Here is a 20,485-nt window from a genome sequence, read left to right on the forward strand (position 1 = left end):
CAATTTTATTTAATCTTTTTATTACTGACCTTGGCACAAAAAGTGGGAGTGTGCTAATAAAGTTTGCGGATGATACAAAGCTGGGAGGTATTGCCAATTTAGAGAAGGACAGGGGTACCCTACAGGAGGATCTGGATGACCTTGTAAACTGGAGTAATAGTAATAGAATGAAATTTAATAGTGAGAAGTGTAAGGTCATGCATTTAGGGATTAATAACAAGAATTTTAGTTATAAGCTAGGGACGCATCAATTAGAAGTAACGGAGGAGGAAAAGGACCTTGGAGTATTGGTTGATCATAGGATGACTATGAGCCGCCAATGTGATATGGCTGTGAAAAAAGCTAATGCGGTCTTGGGATGCATCAGGAGAGGTATTTCGAGTAGGGATAAGGAGGTTTTAGTACCGTTACACAAGGCACTGGTGAGACCTCACCTGGAATACTGTGTGCAGTTCTGGTCTCCCATGTTTAAGAAGGATGAATTCAAACTGGAACAGGTACAGAGAAGGGCTACTAGGATGATCCAAGGAATGGAAAACTTGTCTTATGAAAAGAGACTCAGGGAGCTTGGCTTGTTTAGCCTAACTAAAAGAAGGTTGAGGGGAGATATGATTGCTCTCTATAAATATATCAGAGGGATAAATACCGGAGAGGGAGAGGAATTATTTAAGCTCAGTACCAATGTGGACACAAGGAGAAATGGATATAAACTGGCCACCAGGAAATTTAGACTAGAAATTAGACGAAGGTTTTTAACCATCAGAGGAGTGAAGTTTTGGAATAGCCTTCTAAGGGAAGCAGTGGGGGCAAAAGATCTATCTGGCTTTAAGATTAAACTCGATAAGTTTACGGAGGAGATGGTATGATGGGATAACATGGTTTTGGTAATTAAATATTCATGGTAAATAGGCCCAATGGCCTGTGATGGGCTATTAGATGGGGTGAGATCCGAGTTACCCAGGAAAGAATTTTCTGTAGTATCTGGCTGATGAATCTTGCTCATATGCTCAGGGTTTAGCTGATCGCCATATTTGGGGTCGGGAAGGAATTTTCCTCCAGGGCAGATTGGCAGAGGCCTGGAGGTTTTTTGCCTTCCCCTGTAGCATGGGGCACGGGTCACTTGCTGGAGGATTCTCTGCTCCTTGATTTGAGGACTTTAAACTACGATTTGAAGACTTCAATAGCACAGATATAGGTGTAAGGTTTTTGTTTTTGTAGGAGTGGTGGGTGAAATTCTGTGGCCTGCGTTGTGCAGGAGGTCAGACTGGGTGATCATAATGGTCCCTTCTGACTTAAATATCTATGAATCTATGAATGTTTTATACATTGTTCTAGTAGCTTCCCAGGTATCGAAATCAAGCTGACTGGTCTATATTTCCCCAGCTCCTCCTTTTTAAAGATGAACACTACGTTAGCTCTTCTCCAGTTTTCCAGGACCTCCCCTTTCATCCATGAGTTTTTAAATATTATTGCCAATGACTCTGAGATTTCTTCAGTTAATTCCTTCAGTACCCTCGGGTGAATAGCATTGGGCCCAGCTGATTTGAATTCATTCAAATTGGTCAGAAGATCTGTGATGTGTTCTTAACTTACCCCAATCTGCATTTCTTCCCCCTTATTGTCTATGATAACTTTGCCAGTCATCCAGTCACATATTATTTTTTGTGAGAAGACTGACGCAAAGTAGGAATTGAGCAGCTCTGCCTTCCTGTCATCTTCCATTACCAGATCACCTTCTCCATTGAGTAGCAGACCCACACCATCCTTAATCTTTTTTGTCTGACATACTTGAAGAACCCCTTCTTGGTGTCTCTAATATTTCTTTCCAGCTGAAACTCATTCTTTGCCTTGGCTTTCCTGATTATGTCCCTACATGCTTGCAGTATTCCCATGTATACTTCCTTGGTGATATGCTTCTCCTTCCATTTCCTGTATATATCCCTTTGGGGTTTTAGATAGCTAAAAAGCTGCGTGTGCAGCCACATTGGCCTCCTGTGGCTCTTTTTATCTTTCCTCTGCATCAGACTAGCTTGATGTTGAACTTTAGCATTACATCTTTTAAGAACTGCCAGCCCCTGTTGACTCCTTTTCTTCCTAATTGGTATTTCCATGGGACCTTGCTTAGTATTTCTCTGAGTCGGTTAAAATCTACCTTTCTGATGTTCAGCATCCTTGTTTTTCTGTTCCCATGTCCTCCTTTCCAAAGGATCTTGAATTCTATCCAATCATAATCACTTCCTCCCAAGTTTCCAACCGCCTTCACATTCGCAACTAATTCATCCCTGTTGGTCAAAACCAGATCCAAAATGGATGATCTCTTAGTTGTTTCTTCAACTTTCTGAATCAGAAAGTTGCCCCCTACACATGCTAAGAATTTGCAGGACATATTATGTTTTGCTGTGCTAATCTTCCAACAGATATCATGGCAGTTAAAATCCCCCATTAATACTAGCTCATGTATGTTAGCTAATCTTATTACCTGCTTGTAACACTTCCTCTTTCTGATTTGATGGTCTGTACCCCCCAGACCCCCACCATAACATTGCTACTGTTCTTTTCCCTTCTTATCCTCACCTAGAGATTCTCAGTAGGTCTGTCCCTCACTTCCTCTTGTACCTCAGAGCAAGAGTATACATTCTTGATGTACTGCACAACACTTCTCCCTTTTTTCCCATACCTATCCTTTCAGAACAAGCTATACCCCTCAATGCTGGTACTCCAGTCATGGGAGTTGTCCCATGATGTGCATACATGTCATCTGCACCATAATGTGGCATTTGTAATCTTTCAGAACTTACAGTTAGGACCAGACAGACAAAGTAGTCCAGGCAATATTTTTGATCAGTCTCTAAATAGTGACTAATATCTGGACATGAATGAGAGAAAGGAAATAAAGACGGGAGTAGATGAGGCTCCAAAAATATTTGCAGAGGGAAAAGTCAGCAGGGATGGGCCAGTCGCAGGTTTTCATTCGCTGTGTAGACATACCCATAGTGGATGCACTGACTTCCTGCCCTGGGCTATGAAAAATAAGTTGGATCATGGGAATTGGACAGCTTGTAGTAGTATTAGTGAGATACAGGACCTTTCATTTCCAGATCATCTGTTCAAATCCAGGCAAGATTGATAGCAAGCAAAAGTTACCAACATCTATTTGGTTGCCTATGCAAAATTACTTGTTTGTCTCGTTTCAGTCACAATCACAGAAATCATTACAATTTTGAGCAATTTCCAATGAAAATTGGTTTTGAATGTTTTTGTTGAGAGAAAATTGGAACAGTTCCAAAAGTTATAGTATATTAAAACTATGTAACGTTATCTTAAATAAACAAGTAAATCATTTAGCCCTTAAGGGATATTTTCAATTACAATTTCTAACAAGAGCTTCATTTACATTTCTGACACGATTTTAGGAGCCTTACATAGGGCCAGATTCTGTTGTAAAAACTGTCTTGCTTCCACACTAGGGATACAATTGCAAGATTACAAAGCCTCGTTAAAAAAATAAAACGTAGGTGGTAGAGAACCTGAGTGTGATTTTTACTGAATCTGTCTTTTATATAGTTGTAAACTGAATTTGGAGAGGGAAATGCATTTTAAAATGTATTCAATGTCAGGAGCATCTCTTGTGCCCAAAATCTGCAACTGAATTTTCTTTACAAGGACTCAACTATACAGATCTTCTAGTAAGTTGAGCCACTGTATATAGTTTTCTCTTGACAAATTTTAACGAATACTATAGGACATCTTTTGATTTCCCCTTTCCTCAGTTTCATCAACTTCTCACTCTGACCAGTGCAGATTGCATCTCTTCATTCATTCTTTACAGTCTAGTCTGCCAGAGTTTTCATTGGCCCTTTACTTTATTGTAGGGGCATATAGCCATCTTAGTCTTGTGGTTCCAAATATGGAAAATTTACTGAGCCAGATTTTCAGTCTGTGACAGCTATATATTCAAATTTTGATCCTTAAATCAACATGTAAAGAAGGAAATCATTTGTGTACACGAGTTTAACTTAAATTCAGGCATAAACTACACAAACACACACACACACAAACAGACAGAACTTCTGCTGTATAGTCATTTCCTACATTGAAAATGTCAAAAGCAACAATTTCAGAAACATCCTATTTTTAGGCATTTCAGCATTTTAAACAATTTGGTTTCACATTATCCAAAATATCCTTTCAAAGTCATATATGAATGAACTCCCAAGCACAACTTTGAAGAGCTCCTCTTAACATGCCTTTCTCCTCCACCCTGTCCCTAAAAGTGTGTATTCTTATCCACCCATGTTGGATACTGAGCTCCCTCGTGGACTGATGTCTGGGCAGCTGGGTTCCCTAACTCCTAAAATGGCAGCTGGATTTCTTGCTGTACCTGACTTCCAACTGACTAGCCGGCTACTCTGGGCTTATTTTCAGGGTTAGGATACTGAGACAGCTTTTCATGTCCTTAAGGCTCTCCCATCCTTCGTAGATCGCCAGGATTCTAGAGGACACCATTCTCCTTCTTCTGATGGGTGCAGGGTTGTTTTAATACTGTCTCTGCAAATGAGCAAGCAAAGCCTCTCAGCTCCCCAAGAATCACTGTCTCAGGGCACTCATTATGTCATTGCATTGTCTAGGCCAGGGATTGGCAACCTTTGGCACGCGGCCCACGCCGCTTCCCGCAGCCCCGATTGGCCTGGAACGGCAAACTGCTGCCAGTGGGAGCCGCGATTGGCTGAACCTGTGGACACTGCAGGTAAACAAACTGTCCTGGCCTGCCAGCGGAATTCCCTGATGGGCCGTGTGCCAAAGGTTGCCAATCCCTGATCTAGGCCCTATCCAAACTATAGCCTTGCCTCATGCACTCTGATCTGCACAGGCAATGCCCCAACAACTTCATTGGGCTCCATGCAGGTGTAGGAATCTACCTACACAGATTAGATTGCAGGGCTGTGACCTAAATCTGAAATTATGCTAGCAACAATTGTGTTTAAACAGTAGTTAAGTTACTATATTCGCAGTTTTACTGACCAGTATGCACAGGAATTTCTTTCTGAACATTGTTTTATACAAAGTAGTCAAGGAGGTAGCAGCACAGTCTGCCTGCAACAGGTCTCCAACAAAATCTTTGTTCTCTCTGGTCAAGGAAATCATGCAAGCATCAACTGTGTTCAAAAACAACTGTCAGTAAAGTTTCATCTGCTGCATGGACAGTCCCCTAAAGTTAGTCTGCCACGGGAAAATGGTGTGCCCTTTTACAACTTTTTCCATTTAAAATAAATTTGAAATAGTGACTCTACTATACCCTGGACACCTTTTACAAACATGTACATAATATATAACATACACATTCTACAGCTTATTTCCTCCCCCAAAATTCAACATGCACACAGCAAGTAAGCAGTCAAATTACCCCACACTCCCTGAGCTTACTATCCCTCTGCCATCTTACCCTTTCTTTCTTCACAACTGGAGGAAATAAGAAGCTTGCACATGGCCTGAAGGTAGTGGAATGGGCTCTTTCACAACTCCAAAGTTGAAGTCCTCACAATTTGATTCAATTCAGTAAATGTATTGGCATGACAAGCTATACTACTGTTGCCAAAGTAAAAGACAGACTCCACAGATAGCTCTTCAGAAGCAGGTACAACCCATCAAAGTTATTGCCACATGGTATGTTAGGTCTTTGATCCTGTGTCCATTTGTTGTTAGACTCAGTTTCTGATCCAGGGCAGGTTGCCATGTAGCATAATGCCACCTTGGCTGCCATGCTCCCTTTTCCCAGACACAGGTGAAGTTTTTCCTTGTCACTTTTTGATGAGCATCTTTTATTATTCCTCACAGAGAATTGTAATAGTATCACAAAAAAAGAGAAGTTGTTTCTCAGATAGGTAGATCCCAGATCATTTACGGCTTTCAAGTTCAAAAACAACATCCTCAACTCTCCCTGGAAGCCAGCAGTCAGCATGGAACATTGGTGTCATACTGCTCAACGAGCAAGCTGCTCTTTTTTGTCCCAGCCTCAGTCTCCGTAGGGTTTGAAGGTGAAGTTTCATGCAAAGCACACTGTATTAGTCTAATCTCGGGGTGATAAATGCATGAATCATGACAGCGAGCTCCAAATCTTGAATAGTTACAAGCTTCTGGCCAGATGCAAATGATTAAGTACAGTCCTGGCAATCACTGATACAGGATCATCTGGCAGCAGTTGAAACAGAATCTTAACCATGTCCCTGAACTGTGCTAAGTCCATGTGAACTGTTCAAGGCTTTTGCTCAGTTCAAGGACATTGTTAAGATCTCATCTACACACAAATTGGAACCATGCTTTAACTGCATCAGTGGGACAAAACATACTTCAGCTTGGCCCCATAAATTGTTGAAGTGGTGGTCCTTTAGACAGGCCATTGGTTGTTTCCGCTATGGTGGGGAAAAAGTGCTTGACTGAAGTGAGCCCAGCACACAATAGGCATGATCATCAAACACACACAGTCTACTGAGAACCACTGCGCTAGCCAGAGTGACCATGGTTGAAGGTGCTGCACCAGGCATCTTGTCGTGAAGTTCTCAGATCTGGCACAATCCTGCAAATCCACGAATCTCTGAGACAGCTGCATGGGCAGAACCAGGTGGAGTCAGGGCACACAACCCTTCGCGAATCATTAGAGAGTTCTAGAGCCTGATGTGTCTGGGGTGTTTTTGTCCATTCTGGTGACATGGCTGACAAGCATGCAATGCTGCTTTTGAATATAATGAGTGATTGAGGGAAGGTCAGATCTCTGTGAGATTCTGAAATTTTGCACAAAGTCAAACCACTTTATGCTCAGGATTTGGTGCTGGCAGCACATATGGAATTTCTAGCCGCTCCATGTCTGTCTATAAGAAGATCCAGGTTCTTAGCCATCTAGCAGTGCAGATAATAGAAAGATTTGATAGATCCTGAACTTTGTCTCAGCCATGGGCAGTGGGTATCATAGACTGGGGGAGGCTGAGCCCCGCCTGCCTGGCGCTCTGGGGCTGTGGGCTCTGGGGGTGTTCGGGTGGCCCAGGGCTCGGGCAGGGGAGCTAGCGGCCGCAGTGGAGGTGATCTGGGCTCCGGTGGTGGAGAAGGGGCAGAAGGAGAGGGGGAGGGGCCTTGGGAAGAAGGGAAGGGGCCGGTAGCTAGCCTGTCCCAATGGCTGGTTCACCCGCCGCCCATGGTTTCAATGAAAATATTTTTGCATCCATAAGCAAGACCTGGACTTCATGCAGGTGGCGGTGAGACCTGTTCCTCGAAAAACATCAGGTTTGCTATGAGCATTTGAACTCTGTTTGCAGCTTAGATAGATGAACTCAACAGTGCTCTCCATGATACTCATCCCTTTGTGCATTGGAGGGTCTGCTGGCCCACCCCAAAGATTCTGAAATTTGATCTTCTGCCATGAGACTTTAATCCCATAGTTTAGGTGGCATATTGGAGACCTTGAGGGCAAGGCTGAAATTCTCTTATGTCTCCACAAGCAGGGCAGTGTCATCAGTGTAGTCATGGTTGGTGAACACTCCTTGGACAATCTTGATTCCAACATGTGGAGTGGCAAGTCCTAATAACCAGTTGATAGCTCAACAGAATAGTGCCGGGGTGAGAATAGTGAGGTTGTGTAGAAACACAGCAAAAGCCACAAACCGGTGCACACTCTTGCACAGGTACCAGTGTAAAGATCATACACCAGATTTAGCAGAACATCTGGAATGCCAGTTACTTCAGTGCAAGCCAAAGTGCTGCCCTGATGACCAGATCAAAAGCCTGTTTGATGTTGGTATATGCTACATGAAGCAAGCAATTAAATTCTTGGTGCAGCTCACCCAGAAGCTAGAGGGTATCCATTCAGCATACTTTCTGTTGCCCACACTTTTAACAATAGTTGATGCAGGCTGATGTTCACTGGTTCCAAGGCACCTTTGAGCAGCTTGGGTGGAATACCATCAAACCCAGCAGAATATCCATTACATAGCTTTTGGATGGCCTTCATACTTCCTTGGGTAATGGAGGATCAGTGCTCATCCCTGGGTCTGCAGCCATGAGTTTTGTCAGGTGATGGACAGTTACCAACAGGTGCATGGTTCGGCATGTTTTCATAATGTATTTTCCCTGTTCTAGGACCTCATTCATCAATAGCTTGATCCTGCACCATCAAATCATGGAGTTTTTCCATCGACTTAAATGGGAGCTGGATCAAACCTTATATCATGGATGCCTTACACCATATTTTGAACAATACAAACAGGACAATACTTCTATGAATATCGTAAAGCACAACATTTTCAGAGAAAAAATAGCATTCTTTTACATTTCTCTCTAAACAATACCCAGAAGATATATAATTCAGACAAAAATCTTCCTTCGGATGTATGCATGTGGCTCTCACTGAAATAGGAGCTACATACATATACACCGTATGGAAGCATTTGTCCCATCATGTTTCAAAGAGATGCTAAGTATTTTTTATAATTGAAATAAGATTATTTACTTGCTGTTTGTCATTCACTATAGAAATATTTAAACCTTTTTTATTCAATTTTTTTTTACCCTTCATGCAAATACATTTGTTTGTTGTTATGACACTACTCATGAGAGCTGAGCTGCTGAAATTGTTTCATTGTTGCCATAAAAAGCAGTTCTTTATTTTTTTAAAGTACATGAATACTGCAAAAATGGAAAAAAACTTGGGTCAAATTTTAGAATTTGGAGTCTATCTGTTCAGTTTGATAATGTCCATTAAAAAGAAACACCATAAAATTTTCCTCACCCTTAATATAAAAAATGTCAGTTAGCAGGCAAGGACAAACACTAGTGGGTTGTAGTGCGGAGGCAGGATTAAACTGATGTTTACTGGTGATTAAGAGATAAGAAGAAAGCACAGTAGTCAAATTTAGAATCTCGTTATATTTACAATCAACAAGTTTGTCAATACTAGTGTGTGTTGAAATCTGTTAGTAACACTGTTTAATGGATGCTGAATTTACATTGTACTATAAGCTGGCCTTAGCTTTTTAAGATGTATCATTGAATGGAAGTTAACTACCACTTCTTCCTGACCTTATAATAAATGAGGTCTGACCTCCTGATGTGAGAAATTTCAGGATATTGACTGAAGAATTTTTCTGATAATGCTTTTTGGGGTCAGATTTATAAAAGTCATAGGAACAAAGATGGCTAAATCTTTGAATTCTGCACATCAGTACTATAAATTTCCTTATATTTGTACAGCTTAATTAGCTATCTGTATCTATATCTTTCTCATTATTTTTGGTTCCCTTGACTCCAAATCCCTTTCCCTTCTTTTTTATCTGGTGCCTAAAGCTACTTCTGCTTCTATCTTTACTCTGTGATTATATAGTTGGGTTTGGATTTTTTACTTTTTAAATTTAAAAAAAGTTTCAGTGCACATTTTAAACCAGTTATTTTAAAATGTGAACCCATTTCAGATATCTAGTTTTAGAACTATTTTAAAGTGTAACATTGTCAATTTGCTCTCCTTGCTCTTTACAATTAAAGCATTAATTATTATTATTTGTATTTATAAATTTTAGTTCATTTCTGAGAGGTGTAGATCAAGTGCGCATTTAGATTTAAAGAAATTAAATGATGAGCAGCATAGTAGATTTACAGTTCAGATACATGACTGTTTCTGACGCCATCTTTCAACTCAACACAATGTTTGAAAAAACAGGTTGGGTTTTTATTTTAAAATAGCAAAATCTACTTCATATATATAAAATCTCTCTCTGTTGTTGATACCAGAACTCTTTTTTATTGTATACTATATATGTAGCACTGCAGGTCATCAAATTAAAATGGCACACAAAAAGGTGTGCTTTTTGAAGTTATGCAAAACCAGGTTTTCCATTTAAACTACCCACATACAAATTAAATTTCCTTTATCTACTGTTTTCAACTCTCAAATGTTCCTGTTGAGGTTTATATTGTAAAACTGTGCCAGCTATGAAAATATTTTTTCATAATCCAACAAGTGCACTAAAAACATATTTCCATTTAAGAATTATTGGGCACTCTCGTTTTAGCAAATACACCTGCAATGTAAACACCAACTTCTTTTTAGCTCTTACCATTAAAAACAACCACCTCAAAGCACTTCTGAGAAAGCTGAAGTCTTTAAGATAATATTTCAGAATGTTACTCTTTGGGCTTTCATAAAAGGCCAGATTCCAGAGAAGTAATTTTATCGATGTTGGTTTTGTAAATTGTAAGCTGTCCCTCAGCTCGTAAAACTTTTCATTTGCATTGACCTTCTTTGCTATCCTTATAATACAAGAAACCAACTCCCTGTATATCAAAATGTTAATGAAGGGAAAAAACAGATACTGATTTCTGCGTTTTCAGTGGAACCGCCCAATCCCACAAGTATTTACTTTTGAAAAAACAAATATTACTTTTTAAAAGTGTCTATTCGCTACATCGTTTGTTTTAGAAAGGTAAATCACATGTGCCTACCACAGGGGACACCAGGCGGAAAGTCCTACACGTGAGCCGATTAAAAAACCTGTGGATCTAAAGTGAATTCTTAACTGTAAGTGTTCGTTGCGTTTCCTCCGTTACACTGTTGGCCCCCTGGTCTACTTCAAAATGGTTGGAAATGTTCAACCAAATTATACTGGAAAAGATATTCTCTTTCTAAGCGTCCAAATTCCTGACAAGCATTTCCACTCTTCTTTTTGTCTCCTTTTCTAGAGGTAAAAGGGCGTGGTGGCCTGTCAACCCACAACCAAAGCCCAAATTGTATAGTGAAATAGTGCAGGAAAACAGGTCCAGTCTTTCTAGAGCTCAGGTGGGAGCATCGGATTTTTAGTTGCAGTTGAATATACGTGCATTAGGAGCAGATATAAGCAATATTCATTTTTTAACTGCCTCCTAATGCCCCACATATCATACTGGTATGTGCTGGGAGGGTTCATTACTATGCACGTTTTTATTACTATGACTGTGCTTGAAGTGAATATTTGCTTCCAAGCCAAAAGCGCTGTTCTCCAGCCCCAAAGGTGAGTGGGTTGGATTGGTCGCCGTAGCTCGTTATCTTTCCAAAACCGAACGAGCCCATCGGACTCTTTCCGGCGTCAGGTGTGCCGCGCTATTGCTTCACTAGACGGTCGGCTGTGTTTTGGAAAAGAACCCAAAGCTTCCAGATAACTGGGTACCATATGGAAAATCTGCAGTATTTTGATTATGCCTTATGTAAACATTTTAATATCGGATCCTTAAAATCCAGAGACTGTCCCAAAGGGGATTAAAACATAATCCTCTCTCTCTATAGCTGTAGTGGATTAATTTCGTATTCTCTCAGTGGCTGGTTTGCTCCCTGAAGGCTACAACAAAAAGACTCAGTGCTCCTTAAACGTGCTATGGAATTGGAAGTTGTAATTGGAGATTTCCAAAGGACTAGTGTAAAAATGACACACTAATAAGACTGAATATTTCATTTTGTGTCGTCTTCGGGGGGAGGGAGGAGAGACGGCGGCAGGAATTATAAAATCTATTTTCCCTGTAACAAAATAAGAAATCCCTTACACCTTATTCAGAGGACGCCCTCATTGGAAGGAAAAATATTTCATAAACATTATCCGTTTTCCTTAGAAAGTACAATAAAGGTTATTCGTAACGGTATTTCCATAGCTCGCTTGTATTACGTTTCTACACATTTAGAATGTCGTTTGAATACAGGGGCACTATTTTTTGGTCAAAATCACTTTACTGTTTAAGGCGCTTTGAGACTTTCTCGGGGGAGGGGGGGGCGGGATCTGAAATTCACTGATCCCGGAGTTAAATCACAGTCTTGGAAGTGAACCCCTCCTGCCTTGTCTATCCCAGTCACACAGGTACCCATAGGAATCTACTCACTATGTTCCCCTATTGTCCTTGTAGATTTCTGGTGATAGGCTTTGGCTGTTTGACCATTAAATATCCGATGAAGTGAGCTGTAGCTCACGAAAGCTCATGCTCAAATAAATTGGTTAGTCTCTAAGGTGCCACAAGTACTCCTTTTCTTTTTGCGAATACAGACTAACACGGCTGTTCCTCTGAAACCTGTCATTAAATACTAGTAACTTTGTTTTTATTTTATTCGCATAACACAAGGGAAAGAGAGGTAATTGGATTAAACAGATGATCTTCCTTCTGGGATTCAGTAAGGCCCACTAACGCCTCCTTAAAATGATAGAATATCAAGTTGTTTCCAATATGCATCATCTTAACGCAGTTTTCTTTTAGCACAAAGGCCCGTAAACCCATTGCTGTGTGTACAGCATAATGAGTAGGGAGGGCAACACGGCTGCTCTGGGGCTACTGTTGGGTAAGGGTTAAAAGAGGGGCTGGAATGGTCTGCTTAAGAGGGCAAGTGGTTCTGCAGGGCAGGGAGCTGCTGTCCGTATAGATAGATCCTCCTTCTATAAACACAAAGGAGAGGGGCCTAGGGAATAGAAACCCAAATCCACTTGTAATCGTACAACAGAATCGGGCATAATTACTTGAGCAACCTAGATTAAGATTGATGAGCCTTTAAAGCGCCGTTGCAGATCGATCACCCTGCCCTTTGCAGAGAGGCCAGGTTTCCTAGCGGCGCGGCTCGGCTGGGCTCGGCTCCCACAGCAGAATAACGGAGAGAAGATGGAGGCTAAAGGGGACAGGAGCAAAGCAAAACCCTCGGCATGTGATTCAGATCAGCTGACTGGATTCAAGAGGCTACACTGGTTTATTAGGAGATAGAAAACAATAAAATGAAGGAATACTAGAGTTTGTATCAATATTATCTAGCCTGCCACACTGGGCTGCTGAAAGCTGTCAGTGAAACAGTGAGTTTTAGATTCCCTCTTGTACACATAATAATCCGTGCCTTTCCCTTCGTTTATTTTGCAAAGGAAATGACAATACGTTGTGCAACACAGTCTCAAATTGGGTGTTTCACCTGACAGCTAGATGCGCTGATACACGACTAAGTTGGGCTAAGTGTGTAATTTGAAGTGTTGCTACACCATCCGATTGTAAAGTGTGCGTGTGTATGTAAAATATTGTGGGAGGAGGAGAAGATTGTACCGGTGCCTATTAGCCTTGGTGCGGTTGTGCAGAGCAAGCCCAAAGCTTGTCCTGCCCGTGCCGGTGTGAAACACCACTCACCCACCACAGAGAGTCTCGGCAGTGCCTGCGGATTGCAACTGGAGATCCACCGGTCTGAGGGTCACCTTGCGCGCGATCCGGATTTTTGTACAGAACATTTTAACTGCATAAATATGAACAGGATCTCTCTTTTTTGTACATTGAGATGAATAGCTTTTATAGGGGGTATATATAAAATACCTTGGTTTCACTGAGTTTCCAAAATGTCGAGTAAGCCTTTATTACTTATACTTCATGTGTCTAGGTATAGATTTCTTCGTGCAAGTTAGTTGTGGACTTGTAAGAGAATTTTATATTTAATCTATTTTTGTTTAAAATAAGTGAGCTTCCTAAATCACATTAGCAGTTTAACGGCAGATTTACTGAATTCGGATTAAAGATCAGCGCCTCTTTGTATTAAAGCAGAAATGGTTTCCTAAAATTAAAACCTCCCACAATGCGCCCTTAAAGGCTGGCAGTTAGAATACAAATTACGCCACCCCCGTTCCTCAATACACACACATGGGTGGCAAAGAATTATATTTTGTGTAAAATGTTATGGTAAAATTATTTTTTTGAAGTTCTTAGCGGTGAGACATTGAAATAAAAATCTTGCTGGAAAGGTATAAAACGTTGGGTGCCGCTTTCTGAGACATCACATGTGGCTATTTGTTTTTCTTTTGTGATGTCTTCTGATTTAAGCTGTAGACTCGGAGTTAACACTAATGAAAGGGAATGTTTTCGGCTTCTATGAAAGTACAGACGGCTGTATTTGCTTTTCCCAGGAAAGCGCCGATATCTAGAGATGAATCCCCAGACTTTGTGCAAACTATGAGCTTTTGGGACTCCCTTCGCCTGAACCGGCTGACCCTATTTATTGAGAACTATATGTAACGTGTCACTGCTACTTGCAACCTCCTGTATCTAAACAGTGTTAGTGTTAATCAGGAATAAGAAGGTCACGAAAGGAGAAGGGCAGTAATTTTTCATTCTAGCCCCCCTGAATTTTGGTCATTGATTCATCTCGGAGTCTCACCCTACCGCTCACAAACTCTTGTCAGACTACTCACGAGAGAGCAGAGTGGTGAGCCCTGGCAAGAAAGATATAAAGCAACTTACAAATGGACTTTATTAGGCGGATTGTTAGGTGCCTGCATTCAGTAAGGAAGGGGGGAGGGCCGGCTGGAGTTGCTACGGCCTGACGCCCCTGCCCTTGTCTTGCAGGCCCGGTGGTTCTCAGCACGCCGGCACAGCTCATCGCCCCTGTGGTAGTGGCCAAAGGGACCCTCTCCATCACCACCACGGAAATCTACTTCGAGGTGGATGAGGATGATCCGGCCTTCAAGAAGATTGACCCCAAAGTGAGTAGAGTGCGTTTCCTCGTGGGCTGGGTGTGTTTACAGTACGCATTGTCTGGACGCGATTTGTATGTTAAAACACTGCCCGGAGAACATAATCGGAACGCACAGCCTAGAGTGCGGAAGGTCCCCTCCTCCCCCCAAACGCCTCTTACTCCTGTGGGCTTTTACTGTGTTTTATTAAAAAGCGAAATGTATTAATGATGGCAAATCCTCTATTACTTACAGCGTGCACATTTTTAACAATCTTTCTCTGAATGCCTCTGTATGAACATGGGCAGATTTAGCAGTTAAGCCAATTGCTCTGAAATCCCTTGAGGTAACAGCGGTCCCAGACTGCGGTCCCCTAAGACACAGTGATGGGCTTTTCTCTTGCAGTGGATTTTATAGAATCCCTTTATTTCAAGAATGTTAGTTTCTAAATAGGAAAAAGCTGCACGTTTTAATAAATGTTATCTGTTCAAATACTGAAATTAATGTTCTCTTTCTGAAAAAGAAAATGGCTATCATGTGGGCCTGAGCACAAGAGCTAATTCTTGGCAAATATCTAATTTTTTGCATTGTTTAATATTACAAAACACCTTGACATCTGCAAGAGAAGTAGATCCAATCAATTTAAGAGCGATTTACATATATTTGACCTGTATTAGCGTTGAGAATAAAAATTTGAATCCGATTTTTTTTTAAAGTCGAGCATACATGTGGTGGGGGATGTGGTGGGGGATTGTTATAGGGATCTATCTATGGGGCACCTTTCTGACATGTAGTTTATTCTTCTTATTGTTTTATTCTCTATACATTCACAAAACAATTTTACAAGTTTCTTAAGTAGGGGAGAAAAATACAGGAGATACTTTTAAAAGTCACTCCAATATTGTTTCTTGTAAAAAGACCTTCACTGTAAATGCTTTTCAGTGATAACTTTTTAAAAACGCAGTTATCGCTTTTGAAAAGGTGTGTTTTAATAAAGCAGGTTTTCTATTGAGGAATAATGTCTGACATTCAGAACATGCTCGTAGCATTAAATAAAAAAGATTCTTGCACAATAGCCATTGTAATGGTATCACAAATACCCACCCACTATGAGTTCTTACAACTGGACATTATTATATAGGCAATTTGCTTAGTTCAGCACTTGTTGACTATTAAGTTACTAAATAAATGATATACGTTGCTATTTTGGGTGTATATTATTTTGCATTTTAATCTTAAAATATTTTAAGGAAATATACGTTCTGAATAATCATATGTTGGAGTATGAACAGACAGTCTGTGATCACTTGCAGTTTTATGGATGTGCACATGCTATACTCTTTGAATGCCCTTTGAACACAGGGAGTTGATTTCTACAGATGCAACTTGCAATCTTGTTACATCCATAGTGGATCTGTAGGTCGGAAGTTATATTGTTCTTCATTTTATTGCTACTGGCTTGACCTCTTCACCTGTAAATTTTGCTTTCTTCTTTATTACTACTTGCTCCAAAATATTGATTTTTGTCAGGAATCAGACTCATTGCTCATTCAGTAGCCTCTCCTTCAGTGCTGTGTTTTGTTTCCTCAGTACTGTTCAAAACCATGCAGAAACATAAACCTGGTATAGCGAATCTTTCAAAAGTAAATTTATTTTCTGATGCCTGAAGAAAGTGTTGCTCTGTTAATTACCACACGAATTTGTGGTGCATATAATACACCAATATTTTCTTCTCCTACAAAACTAGTCAGTAGGAAAAGGGCTGCTCCCTTATGATTTGCAAAACATTACATTGGCCATATTTTCAAATAGAAAACTTGATCCAGTTTTGAAACGCTTAACAATATTTATTTTACTTCATTTATTAGCTTGTAATTAAATAAAATCAGCAACAGAAATTAAAATCTAAATCACAAAAAGTCATTATCCAGTGTATTTCAAGTGCATTTTTCAAATATATAATTCCAATATTCAAGCGTTATTATATAAGCAGAATCCAAATTTCTTTTGAATATATTTAAATAACATTTCAAGTATATTTATGGAATGTTAGAAATAGAACAAGCAATATATATGAAACGAAAAATGTAAACTTTTAAGTTCAGACACTTCAAAAGACAATTAACAAAAGTACCATGATAAAATCTACCTTTTTAAATGGTATCTTCTTTAGCAGAAAATGTCCTGAAGTATCCGAAATGGCAATTTAACTTCTGTTCACCAAATCACAAAACACCAACATCCACAATTTCAAAGACAATGTGCGATCACAATATTTGATACAAATTAAAATGTACATTAGGGTTTTGTTCAGATGGCATATCCAAATAGCTTTTACTCACAGAGGGATTTACACAAAAATACTGGGGTTTGTTATAATCCATTGGTGCCGTTTCTAGGCAGAATGGTCACAATCATGTTAAATTACAGCCGAATTTGTTTCCGGGTGTTAAGATACATTTTTCAGGGGGAATTTCAAAACTGTGATGAAGATATGTCATAGTGTTTGCTGTTGTGAGTGTGTGTGAGGAGCCTAAGCAATATTCCTTTTAAAGAGAATATTATTAGCATTCTCAAGTGGAAATATTTGACTTTTCGAACAGGAAGTTTAAACTTTATCTGAAAATAAGAAGACTGATCAGTTAGGCCCATATTTTAATTGTCCTCTAAAGTTTTTCCAAACTTTTCGGGTTGGTGAGTATTTCCCTAGCCAGTCGCCAAGTTTGTTTGGCTGCATTTTCCAGGGCTGAATGAGGTTTTCCCTGAAACAGGTCTAAGTTGGGCAAGAAGTAATGTGGGCACCTCCTGCACTGAAGGCAGGAGATGAGTTGCAGTAAAATCCCGTTGAGCCGGTCGCCCAGACAAGACTCGTCCCAGTCCGATTCCCGGGGATGCTTTTCACACTCGTATGAAACCAGAGTCTTCATGTGATAATTATTCAGGGGCTGGCCCGGCAGTTCCAGATGACGATCCCGTAAGGTTTTGAGAATAGAGAGGCATTTCTTTCTGCAGCCGCCCATCTGCAGTCTGTTCTCCGCTTCTGCGAACTGCAACACCCAGGCATCACTCTCGGCTGAACTCTGCTTGCCTGCTAGAGAGTGACACTCCTTGGATAAAAGGTTGAATCCTTCAGCTTTGACCTCTGCTACCCTGTTGGGTCCCGGCCAGGGGATGTGGGGAAGTGGCCAGTGGGCAGCACTCCTTGGCCAGATCCCTGTGCATTTAAAAGCTGGAGTGATCTGCACGACATATCTATCTCTGATTCTCAGTTTCACTTCACTCGTGTCAGCCACCATCTTTACCACATCTCTGTAACTGCATTTATCCACGGCTTGGGCCACCAGAGTCTGAAATCTGGACCGGATTTTGCGAGCAGAAAGATAACCAGAAGCCGTGATGAACTCCACCCAAAGGGACATGCTCCTCTTGCGCCCATCGCTTAACTTTAACACGGCGCAGCCCGGCAAAGAGCCGTCGTCCACGAAGTTGAAAACTCCCATTTGGTTCAGATAAAGGACCACTTCAAACTCAGTGGGAGAAATGACCTCCAGGCCCTCATAGCGGTTGTCCATCTCGTTCAAAGAGCTGATGAAACGGGGCTCCTGCACCTCCACTTCCTTTAGTACGTCCGAAACCACTTTGCAGACTTCTCGGATAGTTTTGGCGATGGCGGCTTTCCTGGCTTGGCATTTCTCGTTGTAGTATTTATTCAGATGATACACCAGCTTGGCCTGGGCCGCGATCATATTGGGGCAGAGATCCGGATTGTATACCGGAGTCTCGCAATAGGCTGTGGGATCCAATGCGGCTGCTAAGGCTGGAGCCAACTTCAGAGGGGAAACAGGCTGCAGCGCTCTGAAACGTAACAAATGTCTTTCAAAATACGCTGTGGCAACTGCTGCTCAGATGCTCTCTTCCTGCCTTTTCAGAGCAGCCGTCTCGAAGGGGGGAGCGATATTTTTCTTTCCTTTCCTTTCTTTTTTTAAAGGATCATTGAGTGAGAGCAAAGCCTTGAGATCGGCAATTCCCCAGCAGCAATAAAAACAAAAGTTGAACTGAGACACAGCAAGGCTTCCAGTAGTCAAAATAATAAACCCTCTTCGTATGTATTTATGTTTTCCTGTAGTAATCACTGTGTGTGTGTGTGTGTGTGTGTGTGCAGGGTTGTTAATCAGATGGTGGGAAAAGTGCTGGGTGTCGGTGTGTTGTGTGTGTGTATGTGTCAGGAGAAGCTGGCTGTTGGTTAGTATAAGAGCCCAGATGCTCTCGTGTGGAAATTATAAAGGCAGGGCCAGGCAGGCGGGCGGCCAATCGCCACTGGTCTCGTCACGGCAGCCTCCTTCAGCTCAAACCCGGCTAATTAATCCGTCTCTTGGCTATATATACACGTATATATGTATACACAAACTAAAGGTAGGCGGCTGCTGGCAGAAAAGCATCCAGGCCACCTATATATTTGGAAATCAAGAAGAATCTCTCGGCTTTTGGTGTAATTTGAAGCGTATTGATGTTTTGAAAGGACTTGGCAAAACTGTGGTGTTCTGCACTAAATCCCTGTTTGTCTCCTTAAGGCTGAAATGTGAATGCAGGTGTATTAATGGAGAGCCATCAACTACTGAGCTATATACGGGGATTCACTCTTTAAAGAACAGATACGTAAATTCACTAACTCGCTCTTGGCGTCAAATCATGGTGTCCCTTTCTCCTGATAAGTTGTCTGTAATTGCAGGTCAGAAGTTTTCCCCTCATGAATTGGCCAGAGTATAAGGCCATAGATTCTCGGCAATGTAATGTTTGCAGGAATAAAATATTACACAGCATCCGCTAATTAAATTGTTTTAAAGCATGTTCTGACGAGGTATAATCGATTTTAAGGTTACGCAGATATTGCATTCTCTCTGCCTGTTTTTTAATATATATATTTGTAACGTATGAGGGAAATACCATTTGCTAAACGCATCTAACAGTTTATTTTCATATTCAGTCTCAGAAGCAGCAGATACTTAGTGTAAATCTTATTTGCTAGTGCTTAGCTTCATTTTTATATTCGGTATATGTCACCAAGATATTGCAACGCCATATATGTTCAGATGCCTTTCAGGACATCGTTGCAAAATAAATATCTATTAATCTCCTTATCTGGACAGTTTATTTTAATGTGAACTCTATTTGCAAGCTGTGTTTTAATAAATGTGCACACGGGAGGGACATTAGCGAGTGCAGACATGCTGGCAGACAACTAATCTGACAGTTTGGATTTTCGTGTGTGTGATATATAATTAAACAAATTTCTTCTTTAGTATCTTAAGTGTCAGTAATCGGTCCTCCTGTTTGCAAAGATTGGTACGACAAACATATTTCGCAGCATCTTCCGTGCTTTGTTTAAGAATAAACGTGATTTATATCCATAGCACGCGCTTTTTCCTCTAGTGTCTTTAAGAAATTTTAATTTATGACTCAGATTCTTAATTTTTAAATTTACTGTCCCTTGAAATTATTTTCTAAGAAACATCTATCGGCTTGCACAGGGATGTCTTATGCCATTAACGTTTTCCTGTCACTAGCCTATTAATGCGGCAACATCCAAGGTGTGGAAGAGTTTATTTTGTGCTTTGCTTGCTCGACGTAGCGTTAGTGCAGACGCTCCTGTATTTCGGGGACTGTTGATCCACATGAAGAATTTGATGGGCGTCTGTAACTTTCTACTCATGAATAAAATGAAACCGGGGTTGTCTTTAGACTCCTAACCCAGGAACTGCAGACATCAGCTCACCCTTAAGGAGCTTTCCCCTCCTCAATCGCACCCTAATGTGCCCGCAGCACGTTCTTGGTATTTTTTTTTATAAGGAATAGCTACTTTCCATAGTTTTTAGCTTTCTTCGCTTCATCCAAAGTGTCATGTCCAGGGGAGGAAAACCAGGCTGGTGAGCAGACAGGCTCTGACCCTCTGCTGAGCGGGCTGGGTATTATTTCCAGATTTAGCCATATAGCTTGGGAGCAAAATGCTTTGCCCCGGTGCT

General features: G+C 40.9%; 2 protein-coding genes across 6 annotated transcripts in view; one reads left to right on the forward strand and one right to left on the reverse strand.

The window, feature by feature from the left end:
- NBEA (neurobeachin) overlaps window positions 1–20,485 on the forward strand; it is an 858,254-nt gene that overhangs the window by 608,987 nt on the left and 228,782 nt on the right. For all 5 annotated transcript variants that reach the window (XM_048847621.2, XM_048847613.2, XM_048847638.2 and 2 more), the window contains one exon: window positions 14,359–14,495. In XM_048847621.2, coding sequence (XP_048703578.1) covers window positions 14,359–14,495 — 137 coding nt within the window. The remainder of the gene's footprint in view (window positions 1–14,358; window positions 14,496–20,485) is intronic.
- On the reverse strand, window positions 15,670–19,288 carry MAB21L1 (mab-21 like 1). The gene has a single exon (XM_048847657.2). The coding sequence runs from the start codon at window positions 18,209–18,211 to the stop codon at window positions 17,132–17,134; it is 1,080 nt and encodes a 359-aa protein (XP_048703614.1). The 5' UTR covers window positions 18,212–19,288; the 3' UTR covers window positions 15,670–17,131.

Source organism: Caretta caretta, chromosome 1 (assembly GCF_965140235.1).
Source record: "Caretta caretta isolate rCarCar2 chromosome 1, rCarCar1.hap1, whole genome shotgun sequence".
NCBI lineage: Eukaryota > Metazoa > Chordata > Testudines > Cheloniidae > Caretta > Caretta caretta.

Excerpts from the sequence above, each read along its gene's own strand:
- MAB21L1 (XM_048847657.2), bottom strand. The coding sequence starts at position 18,211 with ATGATCGCGGCCCAGGCCAAGCTGGTGTATCATCTGAATAAATACTAC.